The sequence below is a fragment of the Erpetoichthys calabaricus genome, chromosome 1, assembly GCF_900747795.2.
Source record: "Erpetoichthys calabaricus chromosome 1, fErpCal1.3, whole genome shotgun sequence".
In the NCBI taxonomy this organism is placed as follows: domain Eukaryota; kingdom Metazoa; phylum Chordata; class Cladistia; order Polypteriformes; family Polypteridae; genus Erpetoichthys; species Erpetoichthys calabaricus.
In genome coordinates this window covers 201,647,071-201,670,252 of record NC_041394.2, presented here as the reverse complement: position 1 = coordinate 201,670,252, position 23,182 = coordinate 201,647,071, and the positions used below count along the sequence as shown (strand labels likewise).

The following is a 23,182-nucleotide window of genomic DNA, read 5'->3' as shown; positions in this document are numbered from 1 at the left end:
CCTGCTAAATATAGGCACAGGCTTTGTGTTTTTTGCGTCAATTCTTTCCTAAGAGAACCTCCGGCAACGCATATGAGGCGTGTGCAGCAGGCTGTTTACGTTCACTCCGTGACCAATGAACACAGAGCGCTCAGGCTCACACGCCGACTGGCTAGCACAATATCTGCTTTTATTAGCCTTAGGTTCCAGTTTTTACATTTATACAGATTACATGTGTCTGGTTTGCTTACTATGCCTGACCCATTAATAAACCGTGTCATTTCACAAGGCCACATTGTGATGGGATGTCAATATATACCCACCAACACAAAGCCCTGAATGGACAGGATACCAGTAAGTGAAACATAGTAAATACTTTTAAACATGAAAACATTTTCCTGTCAACATATTCTGCAATTTTTAAAAACCCTGATTAACAAAAGGGCAGCAATTAAAAGAAAGCACAGATTGATCCTGCTATTAATTCAGTTTCATACAAACAAAACATAGAAATGTCTTTTGCAACTCAGGGATATAAAAATATCAGTTAAAATTTTAACTTTACAATATGTACATTAATATTTGCACTGTTAAATTACAATTACTATTACTCACTAAATACCAAGTTAAATATATTTCGTTGAACAATGCTAAATACTGCAGTTTTAGACGCGCTGTGTGAACGTTACGACTGATTAATAATTGAACGGCTCACAATTGCACGTCTTTCAGTCTTCAGTTATGCACTGAGCTGTGATTGGTGGATAAATGGGTCACGTGATAAACCTTGTTAGCCTGAAATACAAGCAGACTGTAAACAATTTGCACAGTGGACACCTCTTAAATCTACTTAGTTTGAAATTAAATAATTAAGTCACAATACCCATATTGAGGCAGCTGAAATGGCAATATAAATACAAAGAAACAGTTTAAAAAAAAATCAGTTTTTGGAGAAACCCCATTCCTTCATCGCCTGGCTAGGAAATAATGCAGTTTTTGCCCTTGTGGCCTTTTTTCTTTTTGGATTTGGCTGTTCTGGTTGGAAACAGTGCTGAAGGAAGCACCTGGGCTGGACTGGAAAGGTCATCTGTGTAATAGCGGTATCTCTGCTGCCTCGGTTGTGGTATTGGCTGCCCGAGAAAGTACCCTTCTTCCTCCGAGTCCGAGGAAGAGGATGAACAGGTGGAGCACCAAGAGTCTTCATCACCATAAAGTCCGAGAAATTTGTCCACCACTTGGTTCTGGAATGCATAGTCAGTTGTGGCATGGGAATATGGTCCATACAGTTCCTGATTTGGCAAATATGGCTGTGTACCTGGAGGGCACTTTGTTTGCACCAGCTTGTCATAGTCATCTGGGATATACATTCGGGACCTTTCCTTTGCACATGGTCTCCTATCAGTAGCCAGGTGAAGAGCATTGTCAGAACGGGACTTGCGGCTTCTTCTGCGATGGTGATGGTTGTGATGATTGTGTGGACGCTGACTTTGTTCGTCAAAATGATAAACTCTTCGGCGTGTCCTCTCGCTCATCGGAGGCTGCCGAACCTCTATTTCGTTATAATGTCCGTTATCTATCACGTCATCAGAAAACTTCACTTGCTGAGGTCTTGACTGCGATTTTGACCTTCGAAGTGCGGGCAAGTGAATGGGCTTTGGCTGTTCCTCGGGTAACGCCAAGTCTTCATTCTCCAGTTCAGATGTTAGGCTCTTTAATGAGTTTGTGCTCCTGTGTAGCATTGATGAGTTAAGGGTCCCCATGTTACTGATTTTCTCACAGTCTTCAGTATCGAGTTCCTGGAAGTTTTGTAAAGAGTATAAAGAAGGCCTTTGCTTGTTTTCTCCATCAACCGATGCCCCTGGAAATAAAACACATGAATAAGTAAGAATGTACTTTAGATCAGTTCCCCTCCACCATTACAAACCCCTACTCTGCATATTATAGTCCAGCCTTCTTTTATATTATTTATGCTAAATTCACTTCTGCAGTCACTATTACATAACTAGTGTATAAGTCACAGTCATTGCTAGGATTAGGATGTTTTAATTATTTCCCCTCTAGAAAGTTTAATTTTGGGTTTTAATAAGCTTTTGCTGCCACAATAACAACTTGTGTTGGATGACTTCATGTACTCATTTTCATTGGCTTTTCAGGTAAAATGTTCTCTTCCGCATTTGCATACAAGATGGATTAGAAATGTAATAAAAAAAATTTTAAAAAAAGACCACCACTTTGGAAGCTAACTCTTCTATACCCATATCAAATTTCCATTTTCTACCTTGATAACAAGCAATTCTTTCAGCTAAGAGCAAATCAAAATGCATACTGCATGTCAGGACTAAAGGTACAACTGCCAGAATAGAAAATCAGCTGAAGAAAGCTTCCTTAATATTTGTCCATTTGCAACATAAGCCATCCATCTTTCCATTATTAAACCCAGGTCAAGGTTACAGACCCTGAGGCTATCCCAGCAGTAATCAGATGCAAGGGAGGAACCAACACCGGACGTCATAAAGCACAGAGAGTATACTCAAACTAAGTGCCAGTGTAAACAATTACTCATGTGATACCTGCAATGACCCTAAGATTTAGCAAAAAACATACTTTTGTGTAGCGTTATACTCTATTAATGGAGGACTCTGCTCTATAAATACAAAAAGATGCTGCTAACCTTCTACTGCAATAAATATACATCTCTTACCAGTAATGTTTGACAGAGCCAAGGAATCCATGGAGTCTCCAATACTGCGTTCCGGCTGCTTCAGTTCATCTGTAATGCACTCTAAAGAGCCATCGTACCACTGTTTCTGGTCATGTTTAAAGCTTGTAGCACCATGGTCCATCTCTAGCTCTTGGATTTTTCGGCTACTTGCAGGCCCAGGGTGACTGCCATAAGCAGAATCTCCTAATCCATCTTGGGACTGGGTCCAGTACATATTAGATTGATATTTCTTGCTAGCCAAGCTTTGATTATGCCCAGTACTTTTTGACTCTGGTTTCAACTCACCCCCATTTTCAGACATCCAGGTATCCATCTGCCTAGTGGTCTCAGGCTGCTGGAACAGGGCACGATCGCCAAACTTAAGTAATAATTGAGTCATATAGTCTTCGTGTTCAGCCCATTCCTCTGGGTCCTCTGGAGCTTCTTGCTCCTCTCTATTTTTCCAAAAATGATCGGAAAAATTTGCTTCTTGCCTGGAGATATTTAGATCCTCCAGTTTACGAGATAAAGTATCATCAGCATTTCCAGAAAATACAGGGAATTTATAATTCACAGCCGGGGAGAAGAGCAAAGACTGTCTGCATTGATCTGCTGATCTACTGCTCTTCCCCATTCGCACACTTCGCCTAGATTCCCTTGAACGTGCGGACTGAAAAGCTGAATCGGAGGAATCTGAAGCATGAATGTCTTCACCAAGACTGCAAGCTTTGGAACAATAAATCCTTCCTTGTTTAGGTAAGAATGGGCATCCCAACAAGGATGTTTTGCATTGAGAGCAACAGAAACAGGTTTCAGTCGCATGCCAGTGCAGCCCATCGTATGTCATCTGTGCGTGGTCAACCCCTGTTCAAACAGAAAACAAGGCAAAGTTTAGGGAGGAGGTAACTCTTCAATCCAAACATTTGAAAAGGCACACAAGACCACGGCAACTTACCAATATGCTCCCCACAGACCTCACAGTATTCGGCATACAGCGATTCAAAGCAGCCACAGCAATATGGTCGTCCATCCTTCATGATGTACCTCTGTCCACCAAGAACAGTCTCACACTCAAAACAGCAGAAGTGCTTCATGTGCCAGTGGCGGCCCTCGGCCTCTGTACATTCATCAGCAAAGATTATCTAAACCAGAACACATTAAGTTGTGTAAAATACTTGCTTGAATAATCAATTGCAAAAGCAAGGTCACCTGATATTGCATTTGCTTGAATATTATACTTGGCACATTCAAAGGGAAAAATGGTGGGATGTGACATTGATTTTCAGCAAAACATTACAACATCAGCCTCCAAATATCGAGTTCCTCTGATACCACGTTAGCACAGACTTCATATTGCATTCTCACAGTTAACCACACACCACTTGCCTTTAACATTTCTAGGCAGTCACATGTTCATGTCAACATCTCTCACTCTTTCAGAAGGAAATGAACACACTAAAAGGTAGGGATTGCTTAGCCTGCTTTAATTTTACCCACTTGTAAAACATCACAGTCCTCAAAGACACATTAGGTGTATTATTTTTTTTTAATGTGATTTTGATATCAAACTTAAAACTTTCTTGTTATGGTAACATCATTTATTTAGTTACAATGCCAGTAGACACAGATTGCAGGATCTGTTTAAATTGCTACCCTATTTTACTATTACTTTAACTATTTTCTAAGATTTTAATTACTATTATTTTCTAGCCATACTAAATTAACAGTTGAACAAGACAGGACAGAGTACTAACAGTGCAGTATATATTGACACAACAGATTTCTCATTAAGCAGAAATTGGTGTTACAACCATAAGAGGGTGCAGAGATTGTGAAGTCAAGCCAGTCTGATATACAAGAGACTGGACATACTGGCAAAGCATGCGACCAATGAAGCAGGTGCCTCATGACGTCGCTCACAATTATTGGCTCAGCCTGGATGCATTGTGGGTACTTTGATTCACGACTGACCACATTTTGCACATATTGGGCAACAGTGTGTTTTTTTTAGAAATGGCTTTATCAATGTTTTCCTCAATAAACTGAACAGGCTGAACCACTCAGTATCTTTGAACGATTAGGTTGTATTTAATTTTTTTTTCTTTTTCTGCTCTCTAGGTTGGTATGGGAGGAGGTATCTGATCTGATTTGAATAAGATGAAGTACTCTCTGCCCTTGTAATTTATTAAAAGTAATGAAATCATACAAATATGTAACTGTTGTATCACTATTTCTTTAAAGTGAAACTTGTGTTTTGGCTAAAAATAACAGAGGGTTACGTTTCAATTAAACACAACTTCTGGCCCTTGTCAGTTACTGGCTACTGTTGACCCAGTTGATCTTACTTCATCACATGCTGAGCAGCGGGGTTTCAGCAGTTCAGCATGATGTCTCCCACAGTGAATCTTTCCGTCCTGATAAAAATAGATGAGGTCAACCAGCAGCTCGTTACAAGTGGAGCAAGAGAAGCATGCTGGGTGCCAGCAGACACCAGGACCAGCTCTAGAGGCAAACACAGCTATTTCACCGCCATTAATGTTTTCTCCGCACTGCAAAACAAGAACAGAAAGAGAAGCATTAGACCAACACCTTCTAGCAGTCCTTCAAACTTTCCTTTTAGCGTAGTAACGCATTTCACTTAGAAACCTAATGATAAAAACAAAAAAAAAATTAAGACCGACATGTGTAATGCTATCTGAAGGTTTATTTTAGAAACAAACATGTTTAAGAGGCACTGGGGGGCTTATCCTGTAAATATAATCTTGATATTTACAGTTTGGATTAAAACTGGAACCAAAATTAGTCTTTATATTGCTTCATGCTTATGTTTCCATCATGTTAGAGAGTTAAAGTAATCTTTCTAACCTAATAAAAGGAAAGATTTGACCATATAACATTAAATCAGCATAAAATTCCTTGAGCTTAGTGAAATCATCAAAATGAACTTTGAAACAAAATTTCATTACACATTAAGAATCTATTTAGAGTGAGATGGGCAGTACTATAGTGGATCTAAAATGAGCTGTAAAATTCAGTAAACAAATCGAACATAAGAGATTCTGATTCACTTTGGCAGATTTCTGAATGCCCACTTTAGGTATGTTTTAGTCTAGGGTGTCTGAAGGTTATACAGTATAAATGGTGTAATAAAGCCAAAGATTTTCAAAGACATTCTTGCAAATAGCTTCTATAATTCGAAAAGCACTTGTACATACCTGGTTACAAACTGAATGCATTAGTGTCCGAGGCAGGAGTTTAATTGTGCCTCTTCCTAGTGCTTCTTTCTTGCGTTGTGTGCTGAACATCTGTAACTCCTTTTTCTCCTCTTCACTGAGGGCCTGGCAATATCTCACCTAGAGGGAAAATTCTGGGCTTTACTTTTGGCATTTGTGTAAAAGGTATCACTGCCTAAAATATTAGGCAACAGTATGTGCCTGTAGTGTTTCTATTTTACAAATAAACTTCTCAAAAGTGAAGCTTTTAAACTTTTTCAGTTTCACAGGTGCCAGCTGCTGCTGGCTTTTCGGGATTTGATTTTACAACAAGCTTTCGAAATATGTGCAAGACCTGCTTGTTCATTTTAAAGTCACTAACCTAAATGGAGACAGTATAGAAGGACTGTGTGAATGAAAGGAAGGAAAAAACCCCTGTGGTATTCATTTTTCTCCCCTCTTTCATGTCTAAAGTCACTACTGACAAATGGCATTAGACATTATCAGTTAAGCTGCCTCTAATGTGACTTACCAAGGCTAATGAAGAAATTACTGTATCAAGAAAAAGCTGTTTACTTCAATGCTACTAATAAAAGTGTCCCCCAATGAAAAGAGATGAGCAGGTTTAACCCCAACAAATACACAAATCCAAGTTTACACAACATTATTTTTTGTGAGCTATGTCGCAGTACCACACTCTGTTTTGTTGCACTGTGAAATAAATGTTAATTAAACTGGTATTTGTCACTGATCAGCAGAGTCATGATACCACGGTCTCCCGTTTATAATATAGTGATATATCACTGCAGGAAGTGATGCCCCTTCTGGAAATCCACATTAACTTGCATGTTTCCCAATTCACAATACCGCAAGGTACAAATTGCTCACACTATAACTGCCCTTGGTAAAAACAAAAGAAAAAATGTACAAAATGCAAGGAGAACTGAAGCAGGTTTACTAACACAAAAACTGTTCAGACAAAACCAGAACAAATGTGTCAATGAAACATTTCTTGTATAGGAGTTATTGTAAAAAATATTTTATTTCCATTTAGTGTTTTTGAAATAAGAAAACTTAGTTTAAGATATTAATTTATTTAATTATGCTGTGTTAAAGTTGAAACAATTGAATTCTATAAAATATGTCAACAGAACAATAAATGAAACAAGGGGTTGATCAGCCACCCTGTATCTTTCTGCAATGTTTGACTTATCAATTCTAATTTTGGTATCTTGACTTATTCTTAAATTCTTATTTTTTTCCCCCAAATCCTAAATGTAACTCATTTCTCAGTGCAATACCATATCCAGATGTATCATGGTGTATGATCTACTCACAGTGCCTTGCCACTATAGATGCAGATCTTTTCACAACCGACATAAACTGACCAACCAGATGTCCTGTAGTTATCGCAGCTCACAGGTGGCAGTAGCCAGCATCAGTTCCTTGTCAACTCTCACTAGTCAGATAGCCGGCTTTAGTTATGTATGCACCCTGACAGAGACGGTTTCAATAGCAAATGTACAGGTCAAATTGGATTAATAACAGAGTTTTTTTATGATTTGAGTGACTGTGCAGGGCCATTTTCTACTTCTGTGGAGCTGCTGTAGGTGCTAGCAGTATATCTATACCATCTCCCCAAACCCTGCTGCCATATACAGTAGGTTTTGGGAAAATCTAGCCAACCTATTAAAAATGTTGCATCTTTTGTCTTTTTTAAATTCCGGATGACATGCATTCCTTATTTTGATGCTATTTTCCTTAAAAGATTTAATCATTCTGTGCTATTAAATCTTATGCCAAGCATGTCACATAACATTGTCAAGTGCACAACAGAGGGACTGGAGCACTCAAGGTTACAGGAGATCAGCTAAGCACCATGTGTCACTGTTTTGTTCAAATGTCTTTAGAAGTCACTAATTAGGTGAATATTAGTTGTGCGTGCAATTAAGATATTTCCCATGAATCTAGGGTCAATAAACCTATCAAAGAAAAGGCTCCACGCCACATCAGTAAAGGAAACTATAGCATGCAGAAAAAGCAACATCCAAAGAAAATAAGCAATTTTATCCAAGTTCCTCTTAGTGCCCATTAATATTGCAATCTTGGTTTTAACTTTTACTTATTTTAATTTTTACTGCAATGATGAGTTTGTCAACATGGTGGTATATTTTAATTTGTTTCTCCTATTCATCACCCAGTGGTGTTGCATCCTCTTAATGATACTAAATATAATAAAGATTGGTTAGTTATTGAAAAGATAAAGGAAAACTTCCAAGGCATTACACATTCACTAAGTGTATAATATAATTTAGAGTCAACTGCACATCTCATCTAGAAAACTGGAAAATGTACAAAAACCCAAGTGGACACCATGTAAATGCCACACAGTTTCTGGGCTGCTCCATCCTCTGTTTATGTTACTCATAAATAATTTCAAATGAGCTGCAGAGTTTAATTTTCACATAAACACTGTACATTGTTTGCATTGATCAGAGACTAAATATCCTACCGAAATGCATAATATTTCCATAATGTAATACAGCAAAATGTGTCACAGTCCAAAGGGGTTAATAGTTATCCAATATTATGGCGATTAAAAAACTCTATGGTAAATACAATGTATGTGAGTAACTGGATTTCACATTTTATGGCTATACCTAAAGGCGGCCTGCTATTACCTGCCCTCAGAGTTATTTTTTTAAGAATATAACTAAATCGATAAATATACATAATATACATACTTATTTGCTGATATGCACTTAAACTTATTTTATTCTTACCTCGTTATCGTGAGGAGGCAGTTGATACAACAGTTGCTTGATACGATATTTCTCTCCGGGGCTATTAATGTAAGGAACCTTATCCTCAGGTAGACAGGAAAAGTAAAGCTGCACCTATATTTAAATAAGCAAAGATCAACAGTGATTTTTTTTTTCTTTAAAAAACAGTTTATAACTATTATTAGTAAATTTTAAAATCATTTCATATATTTGAGCAAACTTGCAAATGACCAAAAGTTTAATAATTTTGTCAAGACTAGCATCCTAATTAAAATATATTAACTGTAAGCAAACAGTTAATTCAAACCACATGATACCACATTAAGCAGGGAGCACATGGTCAATATGTGTCATATTTAGTCTCCAAGGGATCAGAGGTCAGTATAATGCCTCCTAGTGTAACTAGCGCCCAGCTGTTAAGCACATCTTCTGGAATGCAATTAACACTCACAATTAGGGGTATCATAAATTATGCACATTTAATGCTGCCATCAACTACACCCACCTCTCAGGATGGTCAACAAGGCCACCAAAATTCCACATTTTGAACTACAATTATCACACATTGTGTGTGAAGCAAGCCAGAATACAGCCCCTATAAACACATTAAATTTGCTCTGCGCATTTTACACATTGCAAAGACAAAAAGCCATGTGCGGAGTTTTAGTGATCTCCTGTGGATTTTGACCATCCCTCCCATCAACCTCTGCTGTCTCCATTTGCATTTCTAAGGAGGTGGGGCTTATTTACCCCCTTATAACAAATTTCTCTGGGAAACAGCTACAAGTGATCCCTTCATTGCAACAGACGCCACACCACCCAGACACAAGTTCATGCTTTTTTGCAAGCTCTAAATGAACAAATAATTTACTGCAGCGCAAGCCTTTTGCCTGAGGCAAACCACTTATCTAAGAAAGGCAACACCAAATAATTACTAATAATTATTTGCAGACTGGAATAAGACTATAAGGAAAAGTTCCTGTTGTTAAATATCGCGCAGCAAGAAAATTAGTGGAAAATAAGCTGGAGATTACAAAGGAGAGCACATTCTCGTTACAGAGTCAAACAAACATAAAAAAAAAGTTCTTTACAAAATCATTTTCAGTTATTTTCATGTGAGCACTGCTTGAGAGCATCCATTTACTAATCAGTATAAACTACTCAAATTAAAAAGGAGGCCTTTTCTCCTATAAGAACAGTTTACTCACTCAACATGTTTGATTTTTAAAATAATTTTGGCAAAGCTTTCTGCTAGTAACAATTTATGATCATTTCTCAAGAGTCAATTTTTGTGAAAAATAATACACTGCTCCTAAAATAGTACCATGGACCTCCATTAAATAAGAACACAGTAGCACAAGACTTCTTAAGTGACTTAATTCCAGTGCAATCCGCAAAAGGTATGAAATGCAGCATGAGGAAGAAAAGGAGCTGCACGGTGTTGTATGGCACATAGAATTAAGAAACTAAATAAATACGGGTGTACTACTTCGATTAGGAAAAGGTCAACACTGCCTTTATGCTTCCGACAAGCAGTGTATATAAAATAATGTAACATAGTGCTGTGTTTGGAAAGGCTTTCTTTGTATATCAACACTTAAATTTTCTCCTTTGAAGTGAAAAGCTGGTTTGTGAAATATTGTTACTGCAAATCATTAGGCTTTTGAAAACGGTGCTGTCTTTTACTAATTGAGTAGAAGCAGGATGTTAAAAATGCATGCTTTCAAACTCTGATGACAGATCTCGCACAGAGTAGCTACAGAGAAGTCAAGGTCTCATTAATTATGGTGTCCACCACCCAACACCTAATAAATACTAATTTTGGCAACAGCTGCTTCTACGTAACTAAACACAGATGTTACCAGCCACAGAACTGGAAGGTTTTTTATTAACCCGACCCATTCTAAACATCAATTTCTCTTTTCTTATTAAGACAAAAGTGTGGAATTCCAGCTGCTTAACATTTGGGTTAACCACGCTGTTTCCGCAAATCAATAGTAACAGTAGCAGTAAAACAAGCACAGTACCTGGTGCTAAAAATGCTATAGAGAAAAGCTATATAAAAAATAGACCCACCTGCTCAAAGAATTAAAAGTTTATGCGCTTGTCCAGAGATTTCATAACTGTCAGAAAAGTTACACAAATGTAGGATTTGGGAATGATGCATCAACAAATCGGGAGTTCCATATGCAAACATGCAATGATGCTGTGGCAGCATCAATTTTTACAGAAGCTGATAGTAGCCATTTGGGCTAAAGATGAGCACTTTTGGTCCACAGCAGGGCTGTAAATGCTTTGGCCAGGGTTTATTCCAAGGCTGAAGACGAGTCACAGCATGTGCCTATGATGAACCAGTCTTACTTTCAGCTGATGACTTTGGCGTTTCATTTCTTAAACACTTGATTTAGTAAAATAATGTTCAGTTAAATTTCAGAACATCTCTCGTATGCGGATTATAAGACATGTTATCACTTAATTCTGGAATTGATTTCTGTAACTGAACAGGATAAATGTGACTGTAAGGTTAATAAAAGTTAGTACGTTTTGGACAAATTTGTGAAAAAATATTTTTATTAAAATAAAATATAAACTGTTTCGTCACAAGCTTTCCTTCATTTAACTCTCTTTGAACTCTTTATGAGATTATTGCAGAATTTGGGTGCTCATTAATAAATATTGTCTGAGTGTTCATAAATGAGAAATGTACTTTTTTTGGTTTTTTTTGTACTGCAGCAAGCACCTCCGCCCTAGAGTTACTACAAGCATGTGACCAGTCAGGGAGATAGCATTACTGGCCAATTAGCAAAACAATCAAACCTTATGAAACAAAATTTCAAAACTGATGCCACAGCAGTGACAAATACTGTATGTTCTCCCTTTTTACCTGTTCTGGTCGGAGCCCTGGGGGAACCCAAGCATATTCTTCCATGGCGCATCCAGAATCATCATCAGATGTAGAGCTACGCTGGAATCCAAGTGTGAGTTTGCTTACTTTCTGGTCCATTTTAGAAACCTCTTCTTTTTTCAGTTTCTTCAAATGTAACTCCTACCTAAGAAAGAAAAGGAATTGACACTTTTACCTTTTGAGGCCAAAAAAAAGTTGGCAAAGAAATGCAGTTCCATATTCTCAAAATTCAATATCCTGTCTTTAAGTGAACAAAATAGCCAGGTTGGACAGTTTTCATTTTATTTAAGACAGCAACAGGTAACATAGTTGTATCACCTCTCTTATAGAAATCTTAATATATAGATATTTTGGCACTTATGGTAGGCTGTGCTAAAGTTTTATTGCGGTTTTCTTTTTTAAATATTGTATTTTTTCTGCTACACTGCACTTTTTTGAAAATTATGTGGCTACAGTTTCTTCCCACGAGAACTAAGTGGCAACGTTGTGCATTCCACTTACTTTTGTAACTCTCCAAATCAAAGCAGTAATCGCCACTCATGGTTTCAGTTAATTCTTGTGTTCTCTCAGATTAAATTTAATTAAATTTGCTAGCAAAAAGCAATCTGTTTAAACATCAACCCTCCACAACACTACCTATAGATCCCATCAAAGAAATCCAAAAAATAAGCACACTATATTGTAAGCTTGGGTAGGAATAATTAATTATTTAAAAATCTGACCTTAAACTTTAATTTAAAAAAATGTTATTTTGAGTATACAAAAAGAAAGGTTTGGAAAAACTGTTTCATTTTTTCATTATATCAAAACAAAACTAACATACTTGCATTTAGCAGTTGATGAAAACTGAATTGCAAGTGGCATCATTTCCTCCAAAAGAGAAGGATGCCACAACAGTTCTTATGCCTGAAATATTCAAATTTGCAGGTTTGACCGAATCGTCAGAGGCACCAATAGTGAATCCCCTCACACAAGATACACTAGAGACAGCTAACTTACTGACATCCAAATTTAGAGAAGCAGAGATACTTTTTCATGAAACTGCATCTCATCACATGTCATGGGAGAAGTCCTTGCAGCCCTTTAAAACAAATTAAATAATTTCTCTTTTTCTGAGTACTGAAAATCCTCCTAATGTACGCCATCCAAATACAAAACTATTTGAAATGCTCATCCCCTATTAAGTAGTGAGTAGAAACTCTTTTTATATATCACCCTTCACACAAAATTTTACAAAGAAAAATACTTCACAACAATACATCAACAACAATAAAGATGACAGTATAGAGCCTTATAGAAGCAAGTGAAAACAATGTAACAGTTTAGGTACTGTAAAAATGCATCTATTACTCATTAACACTTTTAATGTTGTATGGCCTTACCAAAGGCTTCTGGTCTTCATAACATTTTCAAAACACCAGTAGATTGGTTATTCATCTCTGTGCAGTGTGGCATATTGTCAAGATGGTAAAATGACTTGTTAATGTGAAGTGATCACAGGTCTTACACTTCTTCTTCTTCTTTTGGCTGCTCCCATTAGGGGTTGCCACAGCAGATCATCTTCTTCCATATATTTCTGTCCTCTGCAACTTGTTCTGTTACACCCATTATCTACATGTCCTCTATCACTACATCCATAAACCTTTGCTTAGGCCTTCCTCTTTACATAATATCAAGAGAAATGTGTCTGTGTTAAGCCACGTCAGACCACTCCAAAATGAAGTTCTGCTTGTAGGTCACATTGCAGAGATGAATGAACACTTCACTGATGCTCTGTAAGTGTTCTGGAGACCCAACAAGTAAATGTTAAGTTCAGGTTACATAATGGCAAATGAGTAATGGAGGCATTTGTGCAGTACCTAAACTAAAGTGTTACCATTAAAAACAAATTTGCTATGAGTATATGAAGATGAGAATTAAGCCTTCGTTTGCTTTGATAAAGGTTAGGAATTTAACTTTACATCATTTGTGTGCTTTTGAAATTGATGTAGAATCAGCACTTGTAAGACCCCCTCTTCGGTTTCCAGCTTTATTCTCATCTGCCAGCACCAGAAGGACTTTCCAAATGAAATGATTACAGGTCATCACCTTCATTGTAAAATACCACTATGAATAAAATTGGCAGTTTCGATGTTTGTTTGGTGATACGTTTTCTCCCATATGTTTGAAATAACTGTTCCACTGAACAAAGTTCTACTAGCCTGTTTAAATATCACGGCCAACCAAACTTTAAGAGTAAAACTGGAAACACTGCATAGGAAATAAATGTTTTCATTTACACCAGTTTTCAATGGACAGAGATGGCACAGCTGTTATGAAGCCCTAGCAGAACCCAAAGCCTGCCTCAAGAACTAGTTGTTCAAATATTCAAAGAAAACTCTTCATGCTTAAATATTTTTTTTTATCTGTGCTGTATCTTGTTATTCTGGTCAGTTTAACTTGCAGAAAAAATTAAAGCTCCTGAACATCTACGAAACAAAATGCATCTCAAACTGCTGACTATATTTTGGCACATGGCAGACCTTGAAAAGATGTATGCTTTTACAGTTGCACCCATTCCTCAAAAAGTCACAACAAGCATTCAGTAAGAGTCTTCACAAAAAGAAAAAGCTGTGTGTAGTGGCCAGCAAAGCACAGAAGGTAACCCCAACAGCTGAGAAAACTAATCAGATAAAGCCTCTCTGTTAACTTTGATGACAAAGCTTCTAAAATAAAATTCACCAGTCTTATTTTGCTGAGCTCACACTTGGTGGATTTTTGAAGTGCCTTCTGCATTTATTTGTGTGATTGTGTATAAAATGGATTTTCTCTGACTCTTTAGTAATGCTTGATGGGGCAAACTAGAAGTAATCATAACAAAAAGTAGACATTATTGGCAAAGCCATTGGTCTCTGGCCATTGAACAAATCAAATATCAACCTGTTTAATTGTGTGGGTATCTGCATTTTAATTTAATTTGCCTAACAAAAGAATAACCAAAAAGTGACATAACATCTTGCTCACAATACACACACAGGTAATATTGAGAATTTAATTTAAGCACCGCTATAAAACGCCTTACAAATCAAGATTCTGCTCATGATTCAAGTACTTAAAAAGGAAATTGCAAAGTAACAGGATTATTCACCCTTTCAATCCTGATAAACAGGAGTATATAATTACCGGCCTTTCCTGAACTAGACCCATTAGGTCTTTGAAAGATTAGATCAGGATTAGAGAGATATCCCTAAGAAACCTAAATATCCTCAAGTCACTACTCCATTTGTATTGATCTTAAAACTTGTAAAATGACCACACGTCCTTTTTTTTTTTTTTTTTTGAGGTCATGGATTCTGCAACCAGCTACTCATGAGTGCCACACCTCTCTGATCACCCCCTGCTGCTCAGCGGTGTCTTATGGGGTAAACTGTTTAACAGCTTCTCTTTGTAACACCACTTGTTAACAGGACTTTAGGGAATACAAGATGCATATCACATAAAGTTCCACAACCCAAAGGTAGCTTGATGTAGGAGCAGCTGACCAACAATTCAGTAGCATAAGGAGAGGACAATTTAAAAATAAGTTGCCAAGATCATAATTAGCCGGGGCAAGTATCCGGACTATAACTAATACAGGTTGATTAATTAAAAAAAACAAAAAAAAAACAAAACAAAAAAAAAAAGAAATTACCCTGCTTATTTCAATGTACTAATTTTTGTCAGGATTTTGGGTTGACAAGTGGGCCTTCAATAACTCCATCCATCCATTATCCAACCCGCTGTATCCCAACCACAGGGTCACGGGGGACTGCTGGAGCCAATCCCAGCCAACACAGGGCGCAAGGCAGGAAACAAACCCCAGGCAGGGTGCCAGCCCACCGCAGGGCACGCACACACTAGGGACAATTTAGAATCACCAGTCCACCTAACCTTCACGTCTTTGGATTGTGGGAGGAAACCGGAGCACCCGGAGGAAACTCACACAGACACGGGGAGAACATGCAAACTCCACTCAGGGAGGACCCGGGAAGTAAACCCAGGTCTCCTAACTGCGAGGCAGCAGCGCTACCCACTGTGCCGTCCCCTTCAATAACTGAAAAACATGAAACTTTTTGCATATTGTCATATACACCAACATAAAAATTACTTCTTTATTCTTCTTACTTCAGATACAGACAAACCTGAAAAACAGCTTTCATTTAAAGGGTCTTGTCCTTCATTCGCTGTAGAGTACTATAGGATATGAAACAAAGCCTCTTTTACATTAGACTACTTTACAACTTTTGTTCATTTGATTTAGTATGCAGTTGAAGTCATGGGTGTGAACCTCTTTTAAACCTCTGTTAAATTAAATGTCTGGCATGAGCAAGGTATTATTCAATTCAACAAGCAGCACGTCTATCAGTATAACAAGTCAAGTTAATTAAAAAATAACCATGCAACAACTCCTGAACGATTTCCGCTATTAGGCCAAAAACTTTATGCCCGCTGTGTATCTTAACATTTACAACCTACACTAGCCCCTCCTCCCCCGGCTACTGTAATAAAACTTCTAACAGCAACTTGGTTTTATGGTGCACAGCAAGTGACATCAAATATACCTGGAACGAAACCCAGAGCTAATTAAAGCAGACAAAAGGGTCAGCTCAGGCCACCTCAGTGTGCTGTAGCTGTCTCACTCTTACCTCTAAAACATACCACAGAGAGAGACATAAAAGCAACTAATGAGCAGGGATCTGAAGTTTTTTATCATGCTATTTATTTATTCAGACTTCTTTCATTGGGTCCCCTTGGAGAAAGCTTCATTTGACTACCCTCCACAATCTATTTACGCAACTTACAATTATTTATTTTGTTACATATTCTGCGCTTAAACACAGTAGCATAATTACACTTCAGTATATTCAGTGCCTCATTTCATCACTTTCTGGCACGGACAAAGAAATCCCACATCCAAGAAATTAATTTTCAAGGACACAGCTGACAGAGGAGGTTAATCCAGTCTGACCATTTACAATTACTGTATAAAAAATATATTAGGAGCTATTTTAGTTAATGTAAAATAAACTTTTAATTTATCTTAAGCCAGAATGGATGCTATTGCTACATACGTTAATTATATTTAGATTCTGAATAAACATGTGAAAGTCTTCCAAAATTCTCGACGGACATCTATACCTGTGAGACTTAAATTGCTCCGTCTACTTTTGTGCAATTCCCTCCTGGTGGACAGTGTGTATTTCTTTTGGTTTGATTCAGGACAACTGAGAATTCAAGCTGTTGCTCATCTAGAGCAGTTTCAATTTAAACGTTGTAAGGGATAAACAACTTTATATTCAGTATTATGGTATGAAACAATCAAACTACCTAAAGCAAATTCAGAGAGAAGCAAATAATTGACATATCAATTAATTGTTATAGAGAAAACTGAAGAAAAGGTTAATCTGGTATAAAACTTAATCTAGCACACAATGAGCTCTTACCTTTATTACTATGTCTTTCTTCAACAAAACTCTTTCTCATGGGAGAAAGTGCATGACGTCTGGATTGTCTTCTCCAGTGTACAGGTTTCCCTGGTTTAACTCAACAAATGTAAAAGACATGTCTGTCCAGGCAGCAGCCTGTGTGTGCTTTATCCTTGCTTCAAGTTTAGTGCCATATTCAAGCTGTCAGCACACCCCCAGCACTTACAGGGCAGCCTGTACAAACACTCCACTGAGAAGAACGGCAAACCCAGATGGCTACCAGCACTGCCGACTTCCGTCACCTCTAGCCCATGCAGTGAACCCTGACCACTCCCTCTGTGCAGCAAAAGAGAAATGCCCTCCCCAGCCGCACTTCAATACACAACAGGAGTCCCGGAGACACACAAGGGTGCAATTCCAGGAAAGATCTTTCCCCTCCCAAAAGCGCCTAAGTCAAAGCTTGCAGCTAATTCCATTACAAAAGATCCAAAGAATACGGCTGTCCTTTCCTCCCTTAATTCAGTCAAACATACAAATGAAAAAAAAAAAAAGTAAACAGCAAAGCTTTTAACTGTGCTGCTGCATTATGCTTACTCTGGAAAAATGACATGAGGCACAGCAAAACTGAATAATTTCTGAACAAAATAACTTTACATATGCAGATGTCAATGTTCATGTGTCTTCAAATCAGATAAACATTTTAACATGCAGCATAATAAAATCAAAAAAAATCAAAAAGTAAACTTTTGCCCCCTACAAATAAATAACATTGCAATGTATGTAGTATTACCTCATTTCTCTAGTTCTTCTGCTAATCAGCCACTGCTCCAAAGGCACATCCAGTGATCAACTCCTCCAGAGACTTTCATACACACTCTCTTCCTCCTTACAAATGCTTGAATGAATGCCTGAAGAGCTAGCTGCTAAAAATCATCTCCTACTTCCCCAGTTAACAATGATGTCAGCAAGTCTATACTATTGTCCCAGAATAGTTTAACAAGACTCCTGTGAATTTGAAGAGATCATTAACATATGAATCCCTAGAATTCATTCCAACAGCCAGCCCAAAAACCTTATACTTGCGGGATTGCTTGCTTCACTGTAAAAGTACTAGGAGGGGCAGAAGCAGAGCAAAACAAAAACAAGCCCAAAAATAAAAAGCGGCCAAAAGACTTTTTTTCCTCTAATTATTCATTGTTTATAGTACAAAAGCCAGACAGATACAACGTATCAAATTACAAATGTATCTGTATTATAGGACCCTTAACAAAGAGCCTACTTTCAAGCAGCTTAACCCTTTCTGAATAAAGCATGTTGTTTTTCCTAATTACCAGATTATCTGATAGAGAAACAAGAAATTGCAGATAAAAGGATTATCTTTCAAAATGGGAAAACCACCCACTTATCACTGACAGCTGTTGAAAGACTTTTAAAAAGTAACCCATTCCAGCTTTGGTCTTTTTAAATTATTCTAGGACCACCACTTATTCATCTCAAAACCAAGACAACATTCTAACATGTACCATCAGCAGACCACTAAACCCACATGAGGTCATTAACAAAAAATTAAACAATATTACTGTAAACGAAAACCAACTAGTTTAAATTCTGCAATAAAGTCAGGCTTTAACTCTGCATATTCCAGAATTGAATATGATATCTATTTTAACAATACTAAGCCGCAAGAGCTTAATTTTTTTTTTAGTTCAATAGGTTAGCACACTTGTGTGTCCAGTCTGCAGTTGGGTAGATTACATGACAGCTGGGTTTGATCCCAGGTGTGGGACATACTGTAGCAGGTGCTAAGAGTGAGACCAGTCTTAGTTGCAATGCTCTTGGAAGTGGCAGAAGCCAAGAGTGGCACATTTAAACAAGGAAATGCATATTGAGCATTCTTAAAACAAGTCTATTAGCTAAATAAAACAACCACCTGCGCTACAAATATTCTTCTTCAGTTAGTTAGTTAGTCAGCACATGAGTAAGGAACTGGCCTTCAATCCTAGGTGAGGGGATAAACCAAGGTAGGTGCTAAGGGAAAACCCAATCTCTCTTTACAATGGTGTCAAAAGTGGCATGCACTTCATAATGGGTGGTAAACTCAAGAGGTGACCAGCTAATCAGTGCATCTATACGAGCTTGTTAAGGTGTAGTCACAGCTCCAGACCCAGAGGCCTTAGCAGTACAAGGGTACAGAAGTATGACTTTTAGTTCAGCCAGTAAGTCACTTATGTGTCTTGTCTGTAATGGCGCTGAGAGGTTGTGGTACAATGCCAAAAGACAACAAGTTGTGGCAAGACAAAAAGGAGGAATGCAATCTTGGGTACAATATTATATTTATTTTGCACAGAAATATACAGATTTTTTTTAAACAAAGACATCTGCATATTATACATTGAAGCATAGTTTATGTCCTTATTGCTTCTTGTCTACCACCAGGCCACACTTGTCTTGCCTTGTCTGCCTATCTGTTACATACACATAACATGCTATACATGATGCATGCATGCTACATACAACCTGAGTCAATACATCATTCCACACAACTTGATTACATTTTGTGATGAAACTGGGAAGCAGGCCAAATGTTTATGGTTACAGCTTCATACCACCAGAATTTAAAACTACATTAAAGAAACATTCACAGAGAACAATGCTCGTATAGTTATACTGTGTTACTTGGCCACAGAAAAAGTACTAAAAATGAGTTTGTGAATGACCATAAAAAACACTGGTGTGTTTTTAATTATTCTCTAAAGTCATTATAGATTGTATTCATTAGTTTTAGCCATTTTGAGCGAGCTATATGAAACCAAATTATGTAACATTATATTTCTTCTAATTTGACATTCTTCCTAACCTTCATCAGGATAAAACTCTATTCAGAAAGATTAAAACAATAATCAGTACAAAGAAATTACCAGATATTCACATTTCTATAGCTACTGGCCAGTTACACTGACATGTGTTGCACAAATTCCACAAAATGGCAAGAATAGTTGACCCTGTAGACTGTTATTTCCTCTGGAATTTAAAAAGGTGTAACCTTTCCTGCAGTCTCAGAAAAGTCCGCTCTACCCACTGCTGTTTTTCTGGTGGGTGGTTTGAGGGCAGCAAGCAATTTCCTAGATGGAGATGCTTAACAGTGGCTCCTGGGCTGCGCTTCCCTTTTCCGATTTGTATCTGATTTTAACTTCCTCTGGGTTGTCAGATTTAATTTATGGTTTACTACATTCATGATTTACTCTGATGTTGTAGATGGTGGACATGGTGAACTTTTCCAATAGGCAGCTATTACATTATGGTATTTTTTATTGCATACAATATAATGATCTCAATCAAGAGCCCATGATGTCTTACTAGGCTTTGTTTTATTTCAAAATTATGTTGGTATATAAAATGAAACTAAAGGTGCAGGAAGGAAAAAGTGGGAAATGTGTAATAGAAGCAAAACTTGTTTGGGCAAAACGTAACCAGTGTTTGACTGGAATTTCACTCAGAAGTGAGGATGTAGTTCACAGCCAGTTAACACTTCCTGGAGGACTGAATGCCAATGACTGAGACGACCAGCACTGAGCAATCAAAAAACCAGCCCTGTCCAAAAGACATTGCTGCATATAAGGGCAGAAAGCAATTAAGAAGCAGCTTAGGTGTTAGCCTGGATTATGCTCTCTCCAAAGGTCTTTCTTTGTTTTCCTCAGGTGGGAAAGGGCTAGTAGTTTGCACTCAAATCAGCCACTAAATGTCAGACAGGCTACTTCTCACATCCAGTATAAAGAAAGGGGCAATACACAGTTGACTTGTCGACTGCTTCATTATAAAAGAAGAAACATATATATACATATATATATATATATATATATATATATATATATATATATATATATATATATATACACATATATATATATATATATATATATATAGAACATGCTGTCAAATAAATCCTACCACAGATAAAACATTTAACAGAATGTCCAAGGATCGTCAGCAGTAGAACATTAACTTCTTAAAAAACAATTAAATAACTGTGTAAAAAGAAATTATAGTCAAGAAAATGTTTAAATTGTTTAAGCAGAACCTACAACAATCAAAAAATTGCAAATTTGTATAAAGTGAGGCTGCACAAAAGGTAAAATTAAATGAAGGTAATTATGCAAATAAATAATTCAGCCTAAAGGTGCAGTTACAAGATTAGTCGAATGGCACTGTGGTCTAGTGGATAAGACAGATGACTATACACCACAAGGCTACAGATTCAACTCCTGCTTCCAACTTACAGTTTGATCTTGTGCAGTTAATTAATGTTCTAAACGTAAAATAGAAGAAGTGCATAATTAGGCTATTCACATATACAAGGAGAATGTTACAAGGGAAAAAGTAATAAATGCAAAATTCAGCTTTTAGTGAGTTTTATGGTATCTATATCAGCTGCAACAACCTCAAGCTATGGAACACGTGAAGTTGCTAATTATTCTCTACCATACTCTCCCATGTTAGACTGAGTAAGAAAAAAGGCACACATTATGTTTAAACATTATATATACAGTACTTCTACATTCTGACCACTTCATTTAACACTCTGGAGTTAAAACAGATACTGTATTTAATGACAACTGATTACCGCTAACAGAATTTTAACCTATATCTTAAATAAAAATAAAATTGTAGGTTTTTGTAATTAAAGTTACTTGAACTATACATCTGTGAAAAGACTTTCTATAGCCAAGATGTCTGTGCAGTCACTGCACAAATTACCTCACAACTTAATGAAAAAAAGAACGAAAGTGATGCAGACATTAATAAAGTTGTCAGAAAGCATTATTCTTGTCTACAGAGACAGGCAAGATACTCCAAACTATTCTTCTCTCGGAACTGAATAGAGGAGGCAAAATGCCAATAGATTTATTAGCTGTCAACACTCACTGCTATAACTGTTTACCAGAACGCATCACAAAACTGCTGCTTTAGTCCTTTGCATTTAACAAGATCAATTGCTTGGCGTCTATTATTCTCCCATATATTACAGTCACACAAGTTTGTGAGGACAGTCTACTTCCTGTTGAATAATAAGACATCCAGCTCAAAGCTGAGCCTCATTACCACCTCAATAGACATAGACTAGGTACACTTTCACTTTGCACTTTAAAAAAAGTTTTTTTTCCATGCAATACATGTAATACTGGAGATAAATCCTGTGCAAGTCATCATCTGCTAAGCAGCAGTATGCTAGTCAAGATGCAAAAAGATTTGATTCTTCTATTTCTTCCACAAATTCCTTGCACTTTTTAAGAATAGATACAGTGTAACTAATAAATACTAAAACAATCACATTCTTTTGTTGAAGTCAGGCAGGATACTTAAAAATGCAAGTTGCAGCATACAAACCTTATCACATGTCAGATTTAAGGGATAAATAAAGACAGGTGCTTATCCTTGCTTATGTTTGTAAGCAGAATGGAGGCAACAGTGTCCCTTTTCCTATCTCAAGGAAACACTTTATTATCTATGCGATCTTTTCAAACACAAATACCCCATAAATCCATTGTTTGCAACAAATTCTGCTGTCGCAGGCTGATTCAGTTGAGCAGTGCTTCACACCTGGTGTTAACCTCTCCCATCTTGTAAAATCTCGGATGCTTAGCCTTCCCACCTGAACCCAACAAGTCCTGACAGCCTAGGAAACGACACCCCATCATAAAACTAAATTCTTTAACACATATAATTGAACCTCGCAGGACACATACTTCTGTCCATAGCGTATTCCCTGGAATTTAAAAATGCAAGGACCTTTAAAAAGACTTCACTTTTCACTGCAAGAATTGAAAACTAAAAACGTTTTGAGTCCTGCCATTGCCATATGCCAGTCTAAGTTTGTGAGTCAAAAAAAATCTATAAAAACTGACTCATTATTAAAAATAAACTATTAAAATAAAAACATGTAGACTCATTTTAAAGTATAGGAATTTATGTCAGTCTTTATAATACTATTACAAACCTGTCTCTTACTCTTTTCTAAACTTAAAGAAAATGAAACAATGAAAAACTAGTCATCAATTAAATTACGCAATACACAGTTCAATAAACTAAATGGTTCCTAGTTTAAAATAAAAACCTATCTGTATGAAGTCTGAACTTCTTTCTTGTGTTCAAATGATATT

At 37.1% G+C, this 23,182-nt stretch overlaps 1 protein-coding gene across 3 annotated transcripts in view; it reads right to left on the bottom strand.

The window, feature by feature from the left end:
• Positions 1-152: 152 nt before the first annotated feature.
• prickle1a (prickle homolog 1a) overlaps positions 153-23,182 on the bottom strand; it is a 61,159-nt gene continuing 38,129 nt past the window's right edge. Inside the window, exons 1-8 of one of the 3 annotated variants that reach the window (XM_051919678.1) lie at positions 17,815-17,834; positions 11,560-11,725; positions 8,676-8,789; positions 5,896-6,033; positions 5,026-5,229; positions 3,636-3,822; positions 2,681-3,544; positions 153-1,837 (exon numbers count right to left, since the gene is read on the bottom strand). In XM_051919678.1, coding sequence (XP_051775638.1) covers positions 957-1,837; positions 2,681-3,544; positions 3,636-3,822; positions 5,026-5,229; positions 5,896-6,033; positions 8,676-8,789; positions 11,560-11,679 — 2,508 coding nt within the window. In that variant the 5' untranslated portion in view covers positions 11,680-11,725; positions 17,815-17,834 and the 3' untranslated portion in view covers positions 153-956. Of the gene's footprint in view, positions 1,838-2,680; positions 3,545-3,635; positions 3,823-5,025; positions 5,230-5,895; positions 6,034-8,675; positions 8,790-11,559; positions 11,726-17,814; positions 17,835-23,182 lie in introns of those variants that run through there. The other 2 variants (XM_028810793.2, XM_051919671.1) reach the window with 2 other exon arrangements.